Source organism: Fusarium fujikuroi, chromosome FFUJ_chr04 (assembly GCF_900079805.1).
Source record: "Fusarium fujikuroi IMI 58289 draft genome, chromosome FFUJ_chr04".
Lineage (NCBI taxonomy): Eukaryota > Fungi > Ascomycota > Sordariomycetes > Hypocreales > Nectriaceae > Fusarium > Fusarium fujikuroi.
Window position 1 is genome coordinate 2,724,820 of NC_036625.1, and position 15,337 is coordinate 2,740,156.

Sequence of the window (15,337 nt, forward strand, 5' to 3'; positions counted from 1 at the left end):
GGTACATTGACTTTGATATCTTCATCAACGATATAAATAATGGCTACTTCGACTTTTGGACCTCGTCTGGCTGGTAAAGTCTGCATTGTGACAGGCTCTTCATCCGGCTTGGGCCGAGCAATTGCACTGGCTTACTCTCATGAGGGGGCGCACCTCGTCTGCGCTGATCTCCAGCCAGCTGCACGTGCGAGTGTGAATGGAGAGGAGGAAGTCAACACAGATGAGCTGATCAGATCAAATGGCGGCCAGGCTATCTTCGTTGAGACGGATGTCACCAAGACCGCTGCCGTGGAGCAATTGGTATCTAGAGCTGTCATTCAGTTTGGTCGCATTGACGTGTAAGTAAAAGGCCCTTAAACCCCCGCTCAGATTAGACGCTCACTCTGTACAGGCTGGTCAACAACGCTGGTATCTCCGTCGAAGCAGGCAAAGAGCCTCGTCGGGTACACGAAACTCCAGAGGACTGGTGGGATCTGACCCTGGCTGTCAACCTGAAGTCCATCTTTCTCGTCAGTAAACATGTTATTGCTCAAATGCTGAAGCAAGACAAATCCGAGACTGGCGACCGAGGCTGGATCATCAACATGTCGTCAATCTTTGGCCTCGTCGGAGGATACACCAATGGTAAGAATCTCCTCTCTACAATTTCAGATATGCTAATCGTGAAGCTGCGTATGCTGCGTCGAAAGGTGGTGTGACAAACTTGACGCGTACCATCGCTCTCGATTACGCGAGAGATGGCATTCACTGCAATGCCATCTGCCCAGGCTGTGAGTGCTCAAGATTTCATGAGTTTCATTGACGCTGACAGACGATGAAGTTACGGAGACGGCCATTTTTGCCGACACCATCAAGACTCGCGACAGAGACCTCATCCGGTCAAGGCATCCTCTTCATGGAACCGGATCGCCTCAAGATCTTGTTGGTGCTGCGATCTTCCTTGCTAGCCAGGAGGCACGATGGGTTACTGGGGTAAACCTCCCGGTAGATGGTGGTTATACAGCACAGTAGTGACTCGATAGATGACTACATACAAGATATCATTGTCAAGTGTGCATTCACATTCAATCGACAGCAGTAAGCCTCCAAATTTATATGTATTCATCCCTTCCATTATCCATTATCCATACACAAAGAAATATATCATCCCATGATCCTATCGTAATGCACCGTTCCTCATACAGATATTGCATCGTCCGTCTTAGTATAACCTCTATATAACCATCTTCGCTACTCAAACATCCCAAACTCAAGGAAATTTATACAAAGGAAAAGGTTTCAAATGAGTGACTCGTTAAACATGTTCATACATCCAGCCCATCCCATCATCTAAGCATCAGCTGATCCATCAGACTGAGAAGAAGACCTCGTCGCAGAGGAGTTGAGGTTGCGTCGTCGCACAATATGGCTCCTATAACCGTTAGTATCACTACATCGTAAACAGTGAGAAGGGAGAACTTACAGTCCACTACCATTCCGAGGATCTCGAACAATGACCAGCTCCTGCGCCCTTTTCGGATCCTTGATGGGCTTCCTCCCCCCGCTACTCTTGCTCCTCGTCATGCCGCCATTGTTAATCTGAGCGACAAGAGCAGCAACCTGAGTCTGGAGCGACTTGACCTCCGCGTTAGCAGCCTTCTGAGCCTTCTTGGCCTCGTCTAGCTGCTTCATGAGCTTGTTGTTCTCGGTACGGACTTGCTTCAGCACAACAGCTTCCCGCTCAGCGCTCTCAAGCTTCTTGGTGAGTTCATCACGTTCAGCGGTCAGGGCTTCTACAGTGGAGATTTTCTCTTGAAGCTTGGCTTTGAGATCATCGCGCTCGGTAGTAAGGAGGTCGACAGAAGCGGCTTTTTCTTTCAGGGCGGCTGCTTCTTCCTCGACGGTGGCGAGCTTCTTGGTGACTTCGTCGCGCTCCGTCGTCAGGGTGTCAACGCTGAGTTGGAGTTTGCCAGCGTTTTCTGCGGTAGCGGTGAGTTTTCCGGTGATGTCGTCAAGTTCGGCTGTGGTGGTAGCGACCTTCTCCTTGAGTTCTGTGTTCTCGCCTTGAAGCTCCTCGACAGTAGGGGGAGCGGGCTCTTCAGGTGCTGGGGCAGCCTCGGGCTCGGGCTCGGGTGCTGCCTCTTCAGCCGGAGCTTCAGCGGGTACCTCGGCCTCGGCCTTTTCCTCAGCAGGTGCTTCAGCCTCAGCCTTCTCTTCTGCGGGAGCTTCTGGTTCAGCCAGAGCCTCAGCAGGCGCCTCAGCCTCAACCTTCTCCTCCGCAGGGGCTTCAGGCTCAGCTGCAGCCTCAACCGGAGCTTCGGCCGGAGCTTCAGTCTCCCCAGCTGGAGCCTCAGCCTCAGGTTCAACCCCGGGTGCAGGTACAGGCGCAGGTGCCGCGTCCTCAATCTCCTCCTCGACAATGATGACATCCTCAGTCTCCGGTACATCCTCGACAGACGCAGGCTGCGGCACACTCGCAGGGTCTGGCTTCTCCGTAGCATCAGAGACAACACTAGCAGTATCATCAACCGTGCTAACAGAGCTCGAGATCGTCGACAGCGAACTCGAAACCACGCTCGCAGTATCCGAAAACGACCTGAGACTCGAGTTCTCCGATCTCAGACTCTTCACCTCAACGGCCAACCTCAACACCTGCGATGTCTGATCATCTTGATCATTCAACAAACTCCTCACCTGCTCCTTCATCGTCTTGCTCTCCCCGTGCAGCTGCTCATACTTCTTCTTCAACTTCTTCCTCTTCGTCTCAACCTCCTCCACCTCCTTCGCCACCGCCTCCTTCTCCTTAGTGATTGATTCGATCTGCGATTTAAGCTCTCCGTTCTCGGTATCAAGACCAGCAATTCGGGCGTCCTTACTCTCAGTGTCCTTGGTCCAGGTGTCCTTCTCCTTCCTCAAGTCGTCGATCGTAGCCTGGAGTGTCGTGACCTGCGCTTCGAGTGCCTTCTTGTCGGTTTCGAGTCCCGTTAGCTGTTCCTGGAGTCTTGACTTGTCGCTTGTGAGATCAGTGATTTGCTTAAGCATGTTCCTCTTGTCCTCCTCAAGGCCTGACTTGTCCTTGTTCAGAGACTCGACTTGAGACTTGGAGTTCTCGCTGTCTATCTTGTAGCGGTCACGCTCCACAGTGAGCTCGCCCAGCTCCTTGGCCTTGTCGAGAAGATCTTCCTCCATGTTGCTAACGCGGAACTGCATGGACTCTTGAGAGATCTCCATGGTTGCGATGCGAGCTTGATAGGCTGTCTCTTGAGACTTGCGGATAGCCTTGATATCTTCAAGCTCTCTCTCCAAGTTGATGGCCTTGGCTTCAAACTTGCTGTAAGACTGAGTGGACTCTTGGCTGGTCTTCTTGAGATCCTCATAGTTTCTCTCAAGAGCAGCCTTGAGCTCTCGGTGCTTGGCGAGATGGTCCTCAAGCTCCTTGACTCTGTTGCTGAAGTTCTGCTCAGTTTGCAAGAGCTCATCTCGCTCCTTGGTGAGCTTCGAGACAATCATATCACGCTCTTTCTTAGCCTGGTTGATAGCTTGGTCTCTCTCCCTCTTGACCTGCTCAAGGGCATGGTCACGTTCCTTCTGGAGCTTAGCGATAGCAGAATCGCGCTCCTTCTTGGACTTGGCAATGGAGACATCGAGATCCTTCTTGGCCTTCTCAGCAGCGACTTCACGGTCCTTCTGGAGTCTGTCGACAACAGAGTCGCGTTCTCGCTGGATGCGCTGGATGACTTCATCTCGCTCGCGCTGAAGTCTCTGCAACTCTTGGTCGCGATCCTTCTTGGACTTTGAGATGGTCAAGTCGAGATCTCGCTGGGCTTGCTCAACAGCTTGGTCGCGTTCTCTCTTGAACTTGTCGACGACCTCCATAGCCTGGTCACGCTCACGCTTGAAGCGGTCAAGGACCTGGTCACGCTCCTTTTTGACCTTGTCAATTGACATGTCGCGGTCCTTCTCGAACCTCTCCACGGTGCGACGCTGCTCATCAAGACGTGTCCTTGTCCTCTCAAGAAGACGAGTCTGCTCCTCGAATTCGATAACAAGTCTGTCCCTGGTTGCTTGAGCCTTGTTTCTCTCCTCTCGAAGCTCATCCTTGTCGGACTGCATGTGGGAGAGTCTGTACCGAGCGTCATCAAGTTCCTTGAGAGTCTCTTTCTGCTTGGCCTTGAGAGACTTGAGCTCGCCTCGGAGGTTCTCGAGCTCATTGTTCATAGTCCGCTCGACATCAACGCGTGAGCGAGCCCGTTGCCGAGAAGGAGGACGTGTAGGCTCAGGAAGCTGACGCTCTTCAGGGATGCGTTGCACTGGAGGGACAGGCTGAGGCTGTTGCTGCTGAACAACGGGCTGTTGCTGGACCATCGGCTGCTGGAAGGGCTGCTGCATAACGGGCTGCATGACAGGAGGGCTGATAGGCTGAGCAGGGAACATCAAGGGTTGTTGCATGACCGGCTGGGCAATCATGGGCTGAGGAGCAACAGCAGGCTGATGGCTGACGATAGGCTGTTGGGCCATCATGGGTTGATGCGTATAGGTCTGTGATGTAGTGGTCTGGGTGACCGACGATGATACCATAGCATTCTGTGGATTGACAGTAGTCTGTTGGTGTTGTTGCTGTTGCTGTTGAGGCTGTTGCAATTGCAGTTGCTGTGGTTGCTGTGGCTGCTGTTGTAGCTGTTGCTGCTGGTTGTTGGCGTTGCTCGCAGGCTCCTGTGCCTTGGGCTCGATGTGGATGTGAAAGGTCCGACCACGACTTCGTGATCGTTCCTTGGTCCGCTCTTGTTGACGCTCAACCTGTCGACCAGATGTTCTCTCAACCTCACGTTCTGTTCGACGCTCAAGCTGTCGATCTGTCTCAAACTCAACTCTCTTCTCTGTAGGTCGAGACTGTTGAGATGTGCTCATGCTTGTATTACGCACGATGGAACGAGACCTTGTTGGGGTCTTGGCACAGTCATCTTCACTGTCACTCATGACAGTAGTAGCTCTTGTTGAGACAGAGACATTGGATGAAGTACCCCAGCCAACCTCTGAAGCTGAGTCGTAGTTGTCATCCGACATGTATGACATTCTGGGTGAAGGCTCTGGGGATCGTGTGTCTTGGGTGCTTCGGAAGCGAAGTTGAGGAGGTTGGAACATGAAGCCTCTTCCTGAATCTTGTCGTTGGGCCCGTAGAGGTGGTGATGGGGATGTAGATGAGAGAGTGTTGGTGGATACAGTCGAGGCGTCAGAGGCAGTAGTGGCTTCAGACACTGTTGAGAGTGCATCAGAGTCTGGTCGACGTGTTGGTGGTCGTGAGATAGATCTGTTTCTCGTCATGGCAGAGCTGGATCCTGAGTTCCTTGTACTCTCATCCCATGAATCGGACTTGTTTCTGGGCGGGTTACCCCGGATCGTGAGGGCCATGGCAGTCTCTTGCTGTCGTTGTTGTTCATATTGTGACAATGGATCGAAAGGCCGACGCGCTGGCGGGGCCTGTTTCGTCTTGGTCTGTGACTTTCTCATATTGTAGTACTGCTATGCTGTGATAAAGAAATAAAATAAAAAGAATATTATGTTTGTTGCGAGTTTGTTTCGTGTGTACTTTCGTGGGTCCCGGGGGAAAAGTAACGGTTCGAAGTGGGTGATATGATCGGCGGGCGGCGGTGAGTTGGAGGGGTCGGGTACACTAGATAAATGGTCAAGAAGACGGGTACAAACAAACAAGAATAAGTCTCGCTGTGTTAGTTGCTGTGCAATCTCTACTTGGGGAAAAAGAGGAGAGAAAAAGATCACCTCAAAAAGAAGAGAGCGTCTGGCCATCCAGTTTTGTTCAAAATCGCCCTGATCTTGCGGGTGACAGGACAGGGCAGGGATCCTAGTGCCGTCCGGGTCAGAGAGCCCGAGGAGCCCAATTCAAGAAGGATAACCTTGTCTGTCGAACCCGCCTCAGGGTGGTTCGAGATCCACTGCCCAACCCCATTGGGCACGGCACGTCCCCCCAAGGTGCCAGCGAGTCGCTGGCCCGTCCAACAGTAACAGCTGGTCCAACGAGAGAACTCTGGCTGTGCCATGACGCGTGAGGCATCACTAGCTTCAACTGCTGTGGACGGGAGGGCGGGAATGGCGAACGAGGCCCCTGTCGCCTTGACAAGTGACCCGACATTCCCAAGGGCCTCGATTGGTCTCACCCCAGAGTCAGCGGGGTGATAGAGTATCCAACATACAGTGGCAACTTGGCCATGTGGACAGGCGTGGTTGAAGGGGAAGATCCCCGGTACTGACGGGCAGTGGATTTAGCCTCTGCAAGTGCCAGGGGGAGAACAGATCAAAGCGTCGTTTTTGTCCTACAGTCTACTCCGGCTCTGCAAGAAAGGGGAGTCGAGCGATGCAAGACTCCATAGCGTACAGTTACGTGTACACGATTTGTTTGCTGTGCACAGGGCAAATTCCTTCTGTACTGCCCTCCGCCGAATTCCCACAGCTCAAAACAATTCAGCGTGCCCAATCGTTAAAGTCAGGGCATCCAGTCAAAGATCAGCGTCTTGGGCAACAAAATGGACAAGGGTGCACCCCTGTAGCGCTTTTGAGGCCAGGTTTTTGTCTTTGTCGCTTTAGGCGTGATTTACGGTCGGGCTGCAACGTTTATGTGGGGGTTTCCGATTCGCTGATGGATTTTTGTCATTTTTCTCGAAGGCGGCTGGTGAATTGAGGCAGAGGAATTGTTTGGATAGAATGCGATCTGAAGCTATCGAGAAATGTAAAAATAAGTTTAAAGGCGTTCACTAAACCTGGTGCTGTCTTTCTGACTCACTTTGCACTATTACTCACTGTGGCTGGCGCGTAGTCGTAAAAAGGCCTCATAGATGGCGAGGCAAAGGCAAAATGAGGCTATTCGCGGACCTTTGTGCGCTGATCTTCTGCCAAGTTTTCCTATCAATCTCGGTGTTTCTGTCTGTGACAAACCCCGCAAAGACGTCGTATCAGATTTGACTGACTACATGCCCAACCACCGGCATCTAGGGTCAGATCGTTAACTAATTTAGCTCAAAGCGCGTCGTGGAGTCTTCGTGATACACGCATTTGCGTATGAACATCTGCCGTAGGCGGCAATTCTATAGATCAAATGCGCGAAATAAAACTCACACAGTCTCAATTTCTCACGTTAGAATTAGCGATTCTTTCTGCTTCTGTTACATGTACCGCGCCGCAGTTGACGTCGTCAGGCATTTACTCGCGGCATCATGTATCATCTCAATGAGGCCTGTACCTTGCAAAGTCGCGTAGTGGAACCTCGAATACTTGATTATCCATGCTCAAACACAAGGAAAACCCTCAAATCTCGAAACCTAAAGTCGCACGAATTCATAACACGCTGTATCAATTAAAACTGTGGTCAAAGCAAATTTAGGGCATGCAATCCATGAGAAGATCAGGACAAGTCACAAGCTGAATATCCCAGTCGCCCGGTATTGCTAAGCGCCGCGGAAGCAAAGGCCTCGATCCTCAATGTCTGTCATTTTCATGCGTCGCATATGATACTGCTGCCTACAAGATGGTTTGCAGTCATCTGCGAATGGCTTGATAGGTATACGTACAGCCGTGGCTTTGCCTCTGAGGCCACCCAGTTTGTTACCTGGCAGCTTTTCATCCTATTGACTGGATGACTCAGATGGGATATTTCAATGCAGTATAGTAAGTTCAATAGTCTCTTCACGGCTTGCGCGAGATCTGCATAAGGTAGGCTGGGCAACGAGCATATCAACTTGGTCACGCGACCCAAAAGAGGCCATCACAATTATTTAAGGCCCTGGGACAGTATAGGCAGTGAGAGGCGAAAGAGATTTAATTTCAAAAATAAACCGCGTGTTCATTGGACTATGTACAAGTGAGACAGAATGCAAACGTACGATTAGGCTCAGCTACTGCATATCAACAACAGATCAGGCTGCATCGATAACCATCCCTGGGACAACACTTCCAGTCGTCGTAGGGCCCTGATATCCTTTCCTTGCGCTTCCGAACCACCAAAGACTAACCAAGAAAGTCAAACCTCCCCAAATAACGCAAGTATAGTTCATGCTCGCCGCACTTGTAGGCAAAGCATAAGGGAAGCAGTAGATAACGCTCCAGATAAGAAGATAAGCACATGCAATGCCGTTAATAATGAATCCCCAGATGCCATGCATCCTGAAGGGCCCATAAGCAATGCTCTTTCGTCCACTGAGGAGGTTGGGCAGGATGCATGCCAAGAATGAACAGCTGCAGAGCAGAATAAAGGTTCCGACGAATGCATTGAAGGCTGTGGTGCTGCCGACATAGATAGCGCCAAGGACTGAAACCAGGACAGCTGTGACGATGGTGGACCAGAGAGGCATATCGAGAGACTCCTGGACATGGCCTAGCACTCCAGGGAAAGGAGTCGCGCCATCACGAGCGAGAGCCCAGAGCGTTCGACCGCAGGCGATGTACAGTCCAACGACAGTCAAGGCAATGCAGATCATAACCAATGATAGCAGTCCTGTAGCACCAGCTGCGGAGCCGGTAGCTTGGCGATAGATCTCGGCAATGGGATATGCCGATTCAAAGAGAGCGTCGTAGTCGTTGATTGCGTACATTATCGCAATAAGATAGCAAAGGCCAGTGACGAAACCGGTCACGACCTGGAACAAGATGGCGATGGGGACATTTCGGCTGGGGTTAGGGATCTCCTCTGCAAGCTGAGTTGTCGCGTGAACCGATCCAACACTGTACGCTCCGTTGAGCATGCCAGCAACAAAGACAAAACCATCCGGATATCCAATATCGGCAGTCCAATCCTTCCAGACAAACGCCGAGCTGGCATGTGGCGGACGACCTCCTCTTCCAGGCATGACAGTAACAGTAATAACGGTGATGATGAAACCCGCCAGGATGATGAATACACCAAACTTGTTCAGCCCCGGCATAGCACTGTTCCAAAGACAAACAGCCGCACACGATAACCACGTCGTGATGATGTACGTGATAAACACATGCCATGACTCAGCCACAAAACCCGGATGGTTCAAAGCATACATCTGAACAAGCGTATTGGCAAGAATGCTCGACATGCTAGCACATCCAAGACACCAAGCAAGATAATTCCACCATCCCGCAAAGAACCCGATAACCCTCCCCCACTTCGGCCCAGGCGTAACAGAAGCCCAGTGATACACACCAGCAGATGAAGGAATCGCACTCGCTAGCTCCGCAACGCTCGCAGCGACTGTCCAGTAGAACATGGACACCACGATGAATTCGTATAGGACGCCTGGCGGGCCGCCGTTGAAGATAGCGACAAGGATGGAACCACCGATGGCGGGCCAGACGTTGCCGACGACGAGGCCTACGCCTGCTAGGGAGAGGAGGTTGAAGTTCTGGGGGAGTTCTTGGACGTGGCCGGAGGCGTTGATGGGGACTTCGTTGTTGGTGATGGATTTAGCTGCATCGTGGATATCGTCATCTCTCTTAGCGGCAAAGTCCGCCTTTGAGGTACTTTCACTCATATTGGCAATGGTCCTCCAACAATCTGAGAGCAGGAAGAAAGATGATGAGAGACAAATAGCAGGAGAAGGGCGAGATCTTAAGTCATGGTTTATCAAGCCCCAGACCCGAGGCTACGGTTTAGCCTGTCGCATGTTCCTTCCAAAAGCAGTTTAAACGCGTTTCTCCAATCTAATCTCTCCGCAGATTTGAGGTCTTGGGCGCGGAGATAGGGTGTTGACTTATTTCCCCGACTGGTCTGGGCGCCGAATCTGGAACGTGGTTGGTGGCAAGGGTCTTATCTGATGGTTGGTCTGAGGGTTTGAAGTGTCGGCTGTGGTTTCCAAATGGGATTATGGTGTAAAAGGCATGATGGAGGTGAATTGGGAGGTTGACCGATGGATGAGATATTGATCACGCGATGCGAAGTCGGAGCTCAAGAGCGGCATGTCGCTCTGATTCAATTACACTATAGTAATTCGAGTCAAGACGACACTGACTCCTCTTCTACGAGGCATTCATCGTCGTCATTCTTGTTCTTGAGTGCTTGAGCTCCAAATCGTGAAGTGGATCAAGTTCTCCTTGGAGTCCGGGTTGACCCCAATCCAGTCTGGGGTTCTGATACGCATATCGTGCGGGGTAATTTCTATTACTCATCGACTGGAGTTGCTCGAGTATAGGGTAACTCGAAAGAATATTCCATATCAAATGATATGATAGCCTAAACGCGTGACAAAATCTAGAAAACGTTCGCTAGAACACGATCGTAACTTGATTCACTGCAGAGTTTGACACCGTAGCCAGATGTCGTTGGTGGCAGCCGTTGTAAAGCTATTGCTCCAATCGTCTAATGCGGCTTATTATTAACCATCCGGCAAACTGAGTGAAAGACCGAGAGCTGTTGTACTACAACTCCATAATGTCAGGAATCGGGAGCCCACAGTCAAACCAATTGGAATTTTCAACTCAAGATATCGCCTTGATCATAGGAATATGATTTTATGGTAGATCCATGGTCGCATTGCATACTGGTCGGTCGGAGTCTGTCGCTCCTTGGTAAAGTGCGCCTTATCTTATCAGACTTATCAATGCTTATCAGCGTTATCGGCTATCGGCAGGTATTTTTAGAACTTCCCGAATTCCGACGATCTCTATCATCAAGATCATCCGACATATCCATCTTAGTTATGTTCTGATCGAATCTGGCATAATCTGAGTACATCAACATCTGACATCTGCTGATCGATCTTGGGGATATTCAAAGGAGGCTAGCTTTGTGTAAAACTTTAGGCAAGATCGAATGTTGCAATCTTTCATTTCATTTTTCAGACTCAGTAGGTATTTCCCATCGGCGAGGCAGCCCAATCATTCTCGAATCGATGCCAGCCACCATATTCCGGCTCGCTTCCCATATACAGACAATGCACGACCATATCGTAGTATCCATCTGCAGGGGTCTTACCGCCGCAGACATTACCTCCCATAGCAACGTTGAGAAGAATAGTCATCTCCCTCATTGGCCTCGTACCCTCGGGGATATCTCCCTTCATAACAGGTCTACCGTCAATATACCAGATCATTCTACCCTGACCAGGCTGTCCACCTGACTGGAGCCATGCAAAGTCATACCTGACGGGGCGATGCTGCATGTCGGGGATCTTAGTGCCGAGAACACGATGTTTGTGAGGTTCATGGTGATGACCCCAGTGCAGACAAGAGTGATTCTCAAGATCTCCATTCCACGTCTCCGCAATGTCCACCTCACCATCTGTAGGCCACGAAAAAGGCTCCTGGGGAAGAAGCCAGAATGCAGGCCAGATACCCGTCGCGCAGGGTGAAGTGATCCAGGCGGTGAGGACGCCCTGATCGCGCGAGAGGGTCTGCCGACTCACCAAGCGAGCAGAAGTATACCGCTTCTCATGGTCCTCAGAAGAATTATTCGCAACAGCTCTTAGTACCAATTTTCCATCAGGAGTGCTGTTTAGTTAGATAAAAAGTAGCTTCTTGATATAGCTAGACTTGGACATACTGGAAGGCATTTTGTTGATCGGCGGTGTAGTACTGTAATTCCTGATTACCCCAGCCATCCGGGCCGTTTCCGATCTTTGCATCCCACTCTTGCGTGACGGGGACATCAGGCCGGAACTGAGGTTGCCAGTAGACGTGGCCCTGCTGCTGGCCCCCGATGGGCTGCTGAGGTGGAGGAGGTCCAGGCGGTGGGGGATGTTGTTGTTGATTCTGAGCTTGCGGCTCACCGACTAGATTCTCGAACTCATTCTTGAGACGCTTGAGATGGTCTTTCCACGCCATGGTGATTGTGTAATATATCGGAGTGAGGGGATACACGATTGGGAAGGGTATTGAAGATTCTCTATGATAGAGAGGGGTTTGGTCAAGGGTTGATATCGTCGAGATGAGAACTTGGCATGACGTCACGAGCTTGCGTGGTTGGGTGGCTGGAGCAAGCAGCCAAGCCCAACAGCAACTCAATTCTCTATTCTATCATTAATAACCAAAAATGAAGCTATCCAGAAACCATGGAATTTCCTAAAAGAGTAGAATTCTCCGTGGCTACACCTTCAATTGTTAACCCGAGAGCACCGAGCGAAATGGCCAGATACACAGACCACTTCCCGTAACCAGAAACGCGCTGAACCAAGAATCAAGGAATTGAAACATTCCTCGTCGGCGATTCAAAAAACTCAGCAATTGAAGTTTCAAGATATAATCGGGCCTTATCAAGGTGAACATCGAGAAAAGCCGGTGAATCTTTTAGAGATTGCCTGATGAGCGATCTGGGATCGGATACCGCGGTTCAGGTTTATCATCCCCTGGCGATGAAAAGGGCGGAATCGGGATCCGCCGAGGCCAAGCATCAGATGGTTTGTGGTACCGTACCTGAAAATTTAATCCATGGCGAACTCCGCTGGAATGGATGATCTACATGCCATTATTTGAGCCTCACCGTAGATGAACCAGATTAGAAAAGGTGATCATCTGTATCAGTAATGATGTGTGCTGTCCAGGCAATCTGTTTCACCTTTGAGGCTCTTGACACATTGAATGGCCTGACCAATAATTCCCGATACTGAAGAAACACGTAAAAACGCGTATGAAATTGCAAAATTTGATACGCAGAAACTTAATCGCCTATATTTAATAATAGCCCTTGTTTCATTATTACATGCGCATCTCATGTTCGCCCACTGTATTCCAACTCAGATCTCCTCATGGCCCGATTGCACCGCTTGATTGACGCCCCGGAAGCACCCGACCAGGGGTTCCAGACGAGGAATCATCGGACCACCAGACGGCCTCGAAACGCCGCTCTCACCACGCGATTGACTGTTATCGATAATGCAAGATACGGGGGCATTTTTGGGTGACAAGATATGGTATATAATGAACGAGCAATCATTCTCGATTTGGATATCATCACTCTCAAGCTCATTGATTCCTGCTGATTGAACTGCACTGCACTAAAGTCCACTGCAATTTTCACCGCCGCTACCAAGACGTTCATCTCTTCACAATACCAAAATGCAACCAGTTCTCAGAGTCATGCCCACCGGTCAAAAGTAAGCCCCAATAAAACCCACCAAGTCTCCCCATACTGACAATACCAGGATCGTCCCTCTTCTCTTAACAGTTGGCAGCGCGACTGTAGTAGGCGGATGCGTCCGAACACAACTGAAGCCACAATCACGGACATTCGACAGAAAATTCAGTCAGTACAACAACGCACAAAGTGAACAGGTATGAGTCACCTTTCAACCATGTTCACGAGTCATCTGTTCTAATGTTTTGGATAGACTATGAAAACTGTTATTCAAGAACTTTGGTTAGAGGCTTAGACTGGGAGTCTTTAAAGTACGATTAGCATACTGCGGGCACGGTATAGACATCGGAATACAGGCTAGAATGGAGTTCTGGGTTTGGTTTATATATCACGACATAATGACAATATCATGAAGAATTATCATCAACATTGATCCAATCTCAGTCCGGTGATGCAAAAAGGATCTATTCAATGGAGGAAAACTATCTGGACATGACATTCATAAGCTCTAGCTGCGACAAGCTGATATGGTGCAGGCGGCTTAGATAGGCAATTCCTTCAGGTCCTCATGAATCTGTGTCAGAATACTAGGATGCTTCGCCTTGAAACCCATCGCAGCAGCACGGTCGCCCTTCATGAGCATGTTCGAGCCAACAAGGTACTTGACTTCTCCCTCACCAGCCTTTTCAAAGTCAACACTCTTAGGCGCAGAGCTCGAAAAGATACCTCGCTCATGCATCATCTTGGCAAGCTCAGTGGCCAGATCCTTCCATGCAACTCGGCTAGTTTCCAGCATATAGAAACGACTGTAAGGAGAACCCTCGGCGGGGCCTTGGGCTGCAACGTCGGAGATTTTGACGAGGAAGTCGACGAGGTCCAGAATGTGACACTACAGGAGTTAGTACAGGTGACAGATATAGAATAGGAGTGCGCACCGTGCTCAACACGGCTGTTCCCTCGCCGACGTAGGGGACGTAACCCAGAGGCTTGGCGTTTCCAGTAATAAGCTTATACCCCACGCCCAAAATAGGCGACGAAATACTTGCGCCACCATAGACAACAGATGGACAAACGATGTAAGTGTCAATGCCGTTATCCCCATTCCCGGCCTCAAGAACAAGTGTATCAGACTGTCCATTGAACATCTCCTTATGAATAGCCTTGATATCATCCTCATTCGCGTCATTCCAAACCTTACTCTCAGGGTTGAAGCTTCCTGAAGTTCCAAAATCGATGAAATTTCCTCCACCGCTGATGTGAATCACCTTGCCCTTGGTACCGCGGGACTTTTGGCCGGCGATTATAGCAGCCACCGGATCCGCCGTGAACGAGTTTCCGGCGTTGACGGCGATGTTGTGCTCTGCGCTGGCGGCCTTGACCTTTTCAAAGTCGGAGAAGTCGCCGACTATGACACGGTCTGCGTTGAGCTGGGACTCGGATTGGGGACTGCGGACGTAGGCTGTGATGGGCCAGTCTGGATGGGCCTGCTTGAGGGCTTTTATGTACGGAGCTGAGAATATGGAGTCAGTAAGGATGGAAACGAAGCCTGAGAATAGTTGACACACCACCTACGAAGCCAGAGGCGCCGAAGACAATTATTGAAGGCATTTTGATGGTGTTAAGTTGAGAAAGTTGTTGATTGAGTGGTTGATGATAGTATCGATATGAAAGGATGATTGTTGGACAACAAGAGTTGTATCTGAAATGGTTGATATACTTGAAGAAGCAGTTCATTGATGTTATATAGATGGACGCACGTAAGCAGAGTTTTGCTTCCTCGAATCATGATCCAATGCGATCTGACTCTCACGATACCAGTAACGTTAACATTGTTCAGCCAATCCACCCGCGCCGCATTTACAAATGCACCAAAACACATTCCAAGCACCATATCGCCATATCACCAGTGACGCAATAACCACCACGCCAGCAAAACAATCCCTCAACGGTAAAAAGGTTCAGTCATCCAAAGCCCCACAGATATCGATCTCACCAATCCCTTATCGCAGCTCGTAGCAATTTCTAAGCCACTAGCGCACGTCGCTTTGTAACTCGGCCCTCGGCATCGTAGAGAGTGCGTTAGTAATAGCTGATGGATCACCTCGCGCGCAGGGGTCTTCAGACTCTGAGTGGACGCGCAACTCGGTCGCGTTATTCAATTCCTCCGTCGACCAATGCCTTCAGCCCTAGCAGGCTGAGCAAACTCCTTTTTGGGAATGGTGCGCAGTTTGAGCTGCTGCAGGTGGTCGGATAGATTACGAATTTTAGTGCGAGAGGATTTTGAGATCGTGAATTTGTGTTGGATTCTATGGA

General features: G+C 50.2%; 6 protein-coding genes; 2 read left to right on the plus strand and 4 right to left on the minus strand.

The window, feature by feature from the left end:
- Positions 1 to 39: 39 nt before the first annotated feature.
- On the plus strand, positions 40 to 1,011 carry FFUJ_14654 (related to short-chain alcohol dehydrogenase; the record flags this gene model as incomplete). XM_023576612.1 has 4 exons in its annotated part: positions 40 to 338; positions 392 to 624; positions 669 to 770; positions 821 to 1,011. 4 exons carry the CDS (start codon positions 40 to 42, stop codon positions 1,009 to 1,011), a joined length of 825 nt encoding a protein of 274 aa, XP_023429755.1.
- A 318-nt stretch (positions 1,012 to 1,329) lies between these two features.
- FFUJ_14655 (uncharacterized protein) lies at positions 1,330 to 5,388 on the minus strand (the record flags this gene model as incomplete). XM_023576613.1 has 2 exons in its annotated part: positions 1,330 to 1,411; positions 1,463 to 5,388. The coding sequence occupies 2 exons, from the start codon at positions 5,386 to 5,388 to the stop codon at positions 1,330 to 1,332; spliced, it is 4,008 nt and encodes a 1,335-aa protein (XP_023429756.1).
- A 2,516-nt stretch (positions 5,389 to 7,904) lies between these two features.
- FFUJ_14656 (related to cholin permease) lies at positions 7,905 to 9,488 on the minus strand (the record flags this gene model as incomplete). Its single annotated transcript, XM_023576614.1, has 1 exon — positions 7,905 to 9,488. One exon carries the CDS (start codon positions 9,486 to 9,488, stop codon positions 7,905 to 7,907), a length of 1,584 nt encoding a protein of 527 aa, XP_023429757.1.
- A 1,308-nt stretch (positions 9,489 to 10,796) lies between these two features.
- On the minus strand, positions 10,797 to 11,775 carry FFUJ_14657 (related to endo-1,3-beta-glucanase; the record flags this gene model as incomplete). XM_023576615.1 has 2 exons in its annotated part: positions 10,797 to 11,442; positions 11,495 to 11,775. The coding sequence occupies 2 exons, from the start codon at positions 11,773 to 11,775 to the stop codon at positions 10,797 to 10,799; spliced, it is 927 nt and encodes a 308-aa protein (XP_023429758.1).
- Positions 11,776 to 13,005: 1,230 nt separating this feature from the next.
- FFUJ_14658 (uncharacterized protein) lies at positions 13,006 to 13,319 on the plus strand (the record flags this gene model as incomplete). XM_023576616.1 has 3 exons in its annotated part: positions 13,006 to 13,043; positions 13,092 to 13,221; positions 13,278 to 13,319. 3 exons carry the CDS (start codon positions 13,006 to 13,008, stop codon positions 13,317 to 13,319), a joined length of 210 nt encoding a protein of 69 aa, XP_023429759.1.
- Positions 13,320 to 13,565: 246 nt separating this feature from the next.
- FFUJ_14659 (uncharacterized protein) lies at positions 13,566 to 14,632 on the minus strand (the record flags this gene model as incomplete). XM_023576618.1 has 3 exons in its annotated part: positions 13,566 to 13,913; positions 13,960 to 14,534; positions 14,590 to 14,632. 3 exons carry the CDS (start codon positions 14,630 to 14,632, stop codon positions 13,566 to 13,568), a joined length of 966 nt encoding a protein of 321 aa, XP_023429760.1.
- Positions 14,633 to 15,337: the final 705 nt, after the last annotated feature.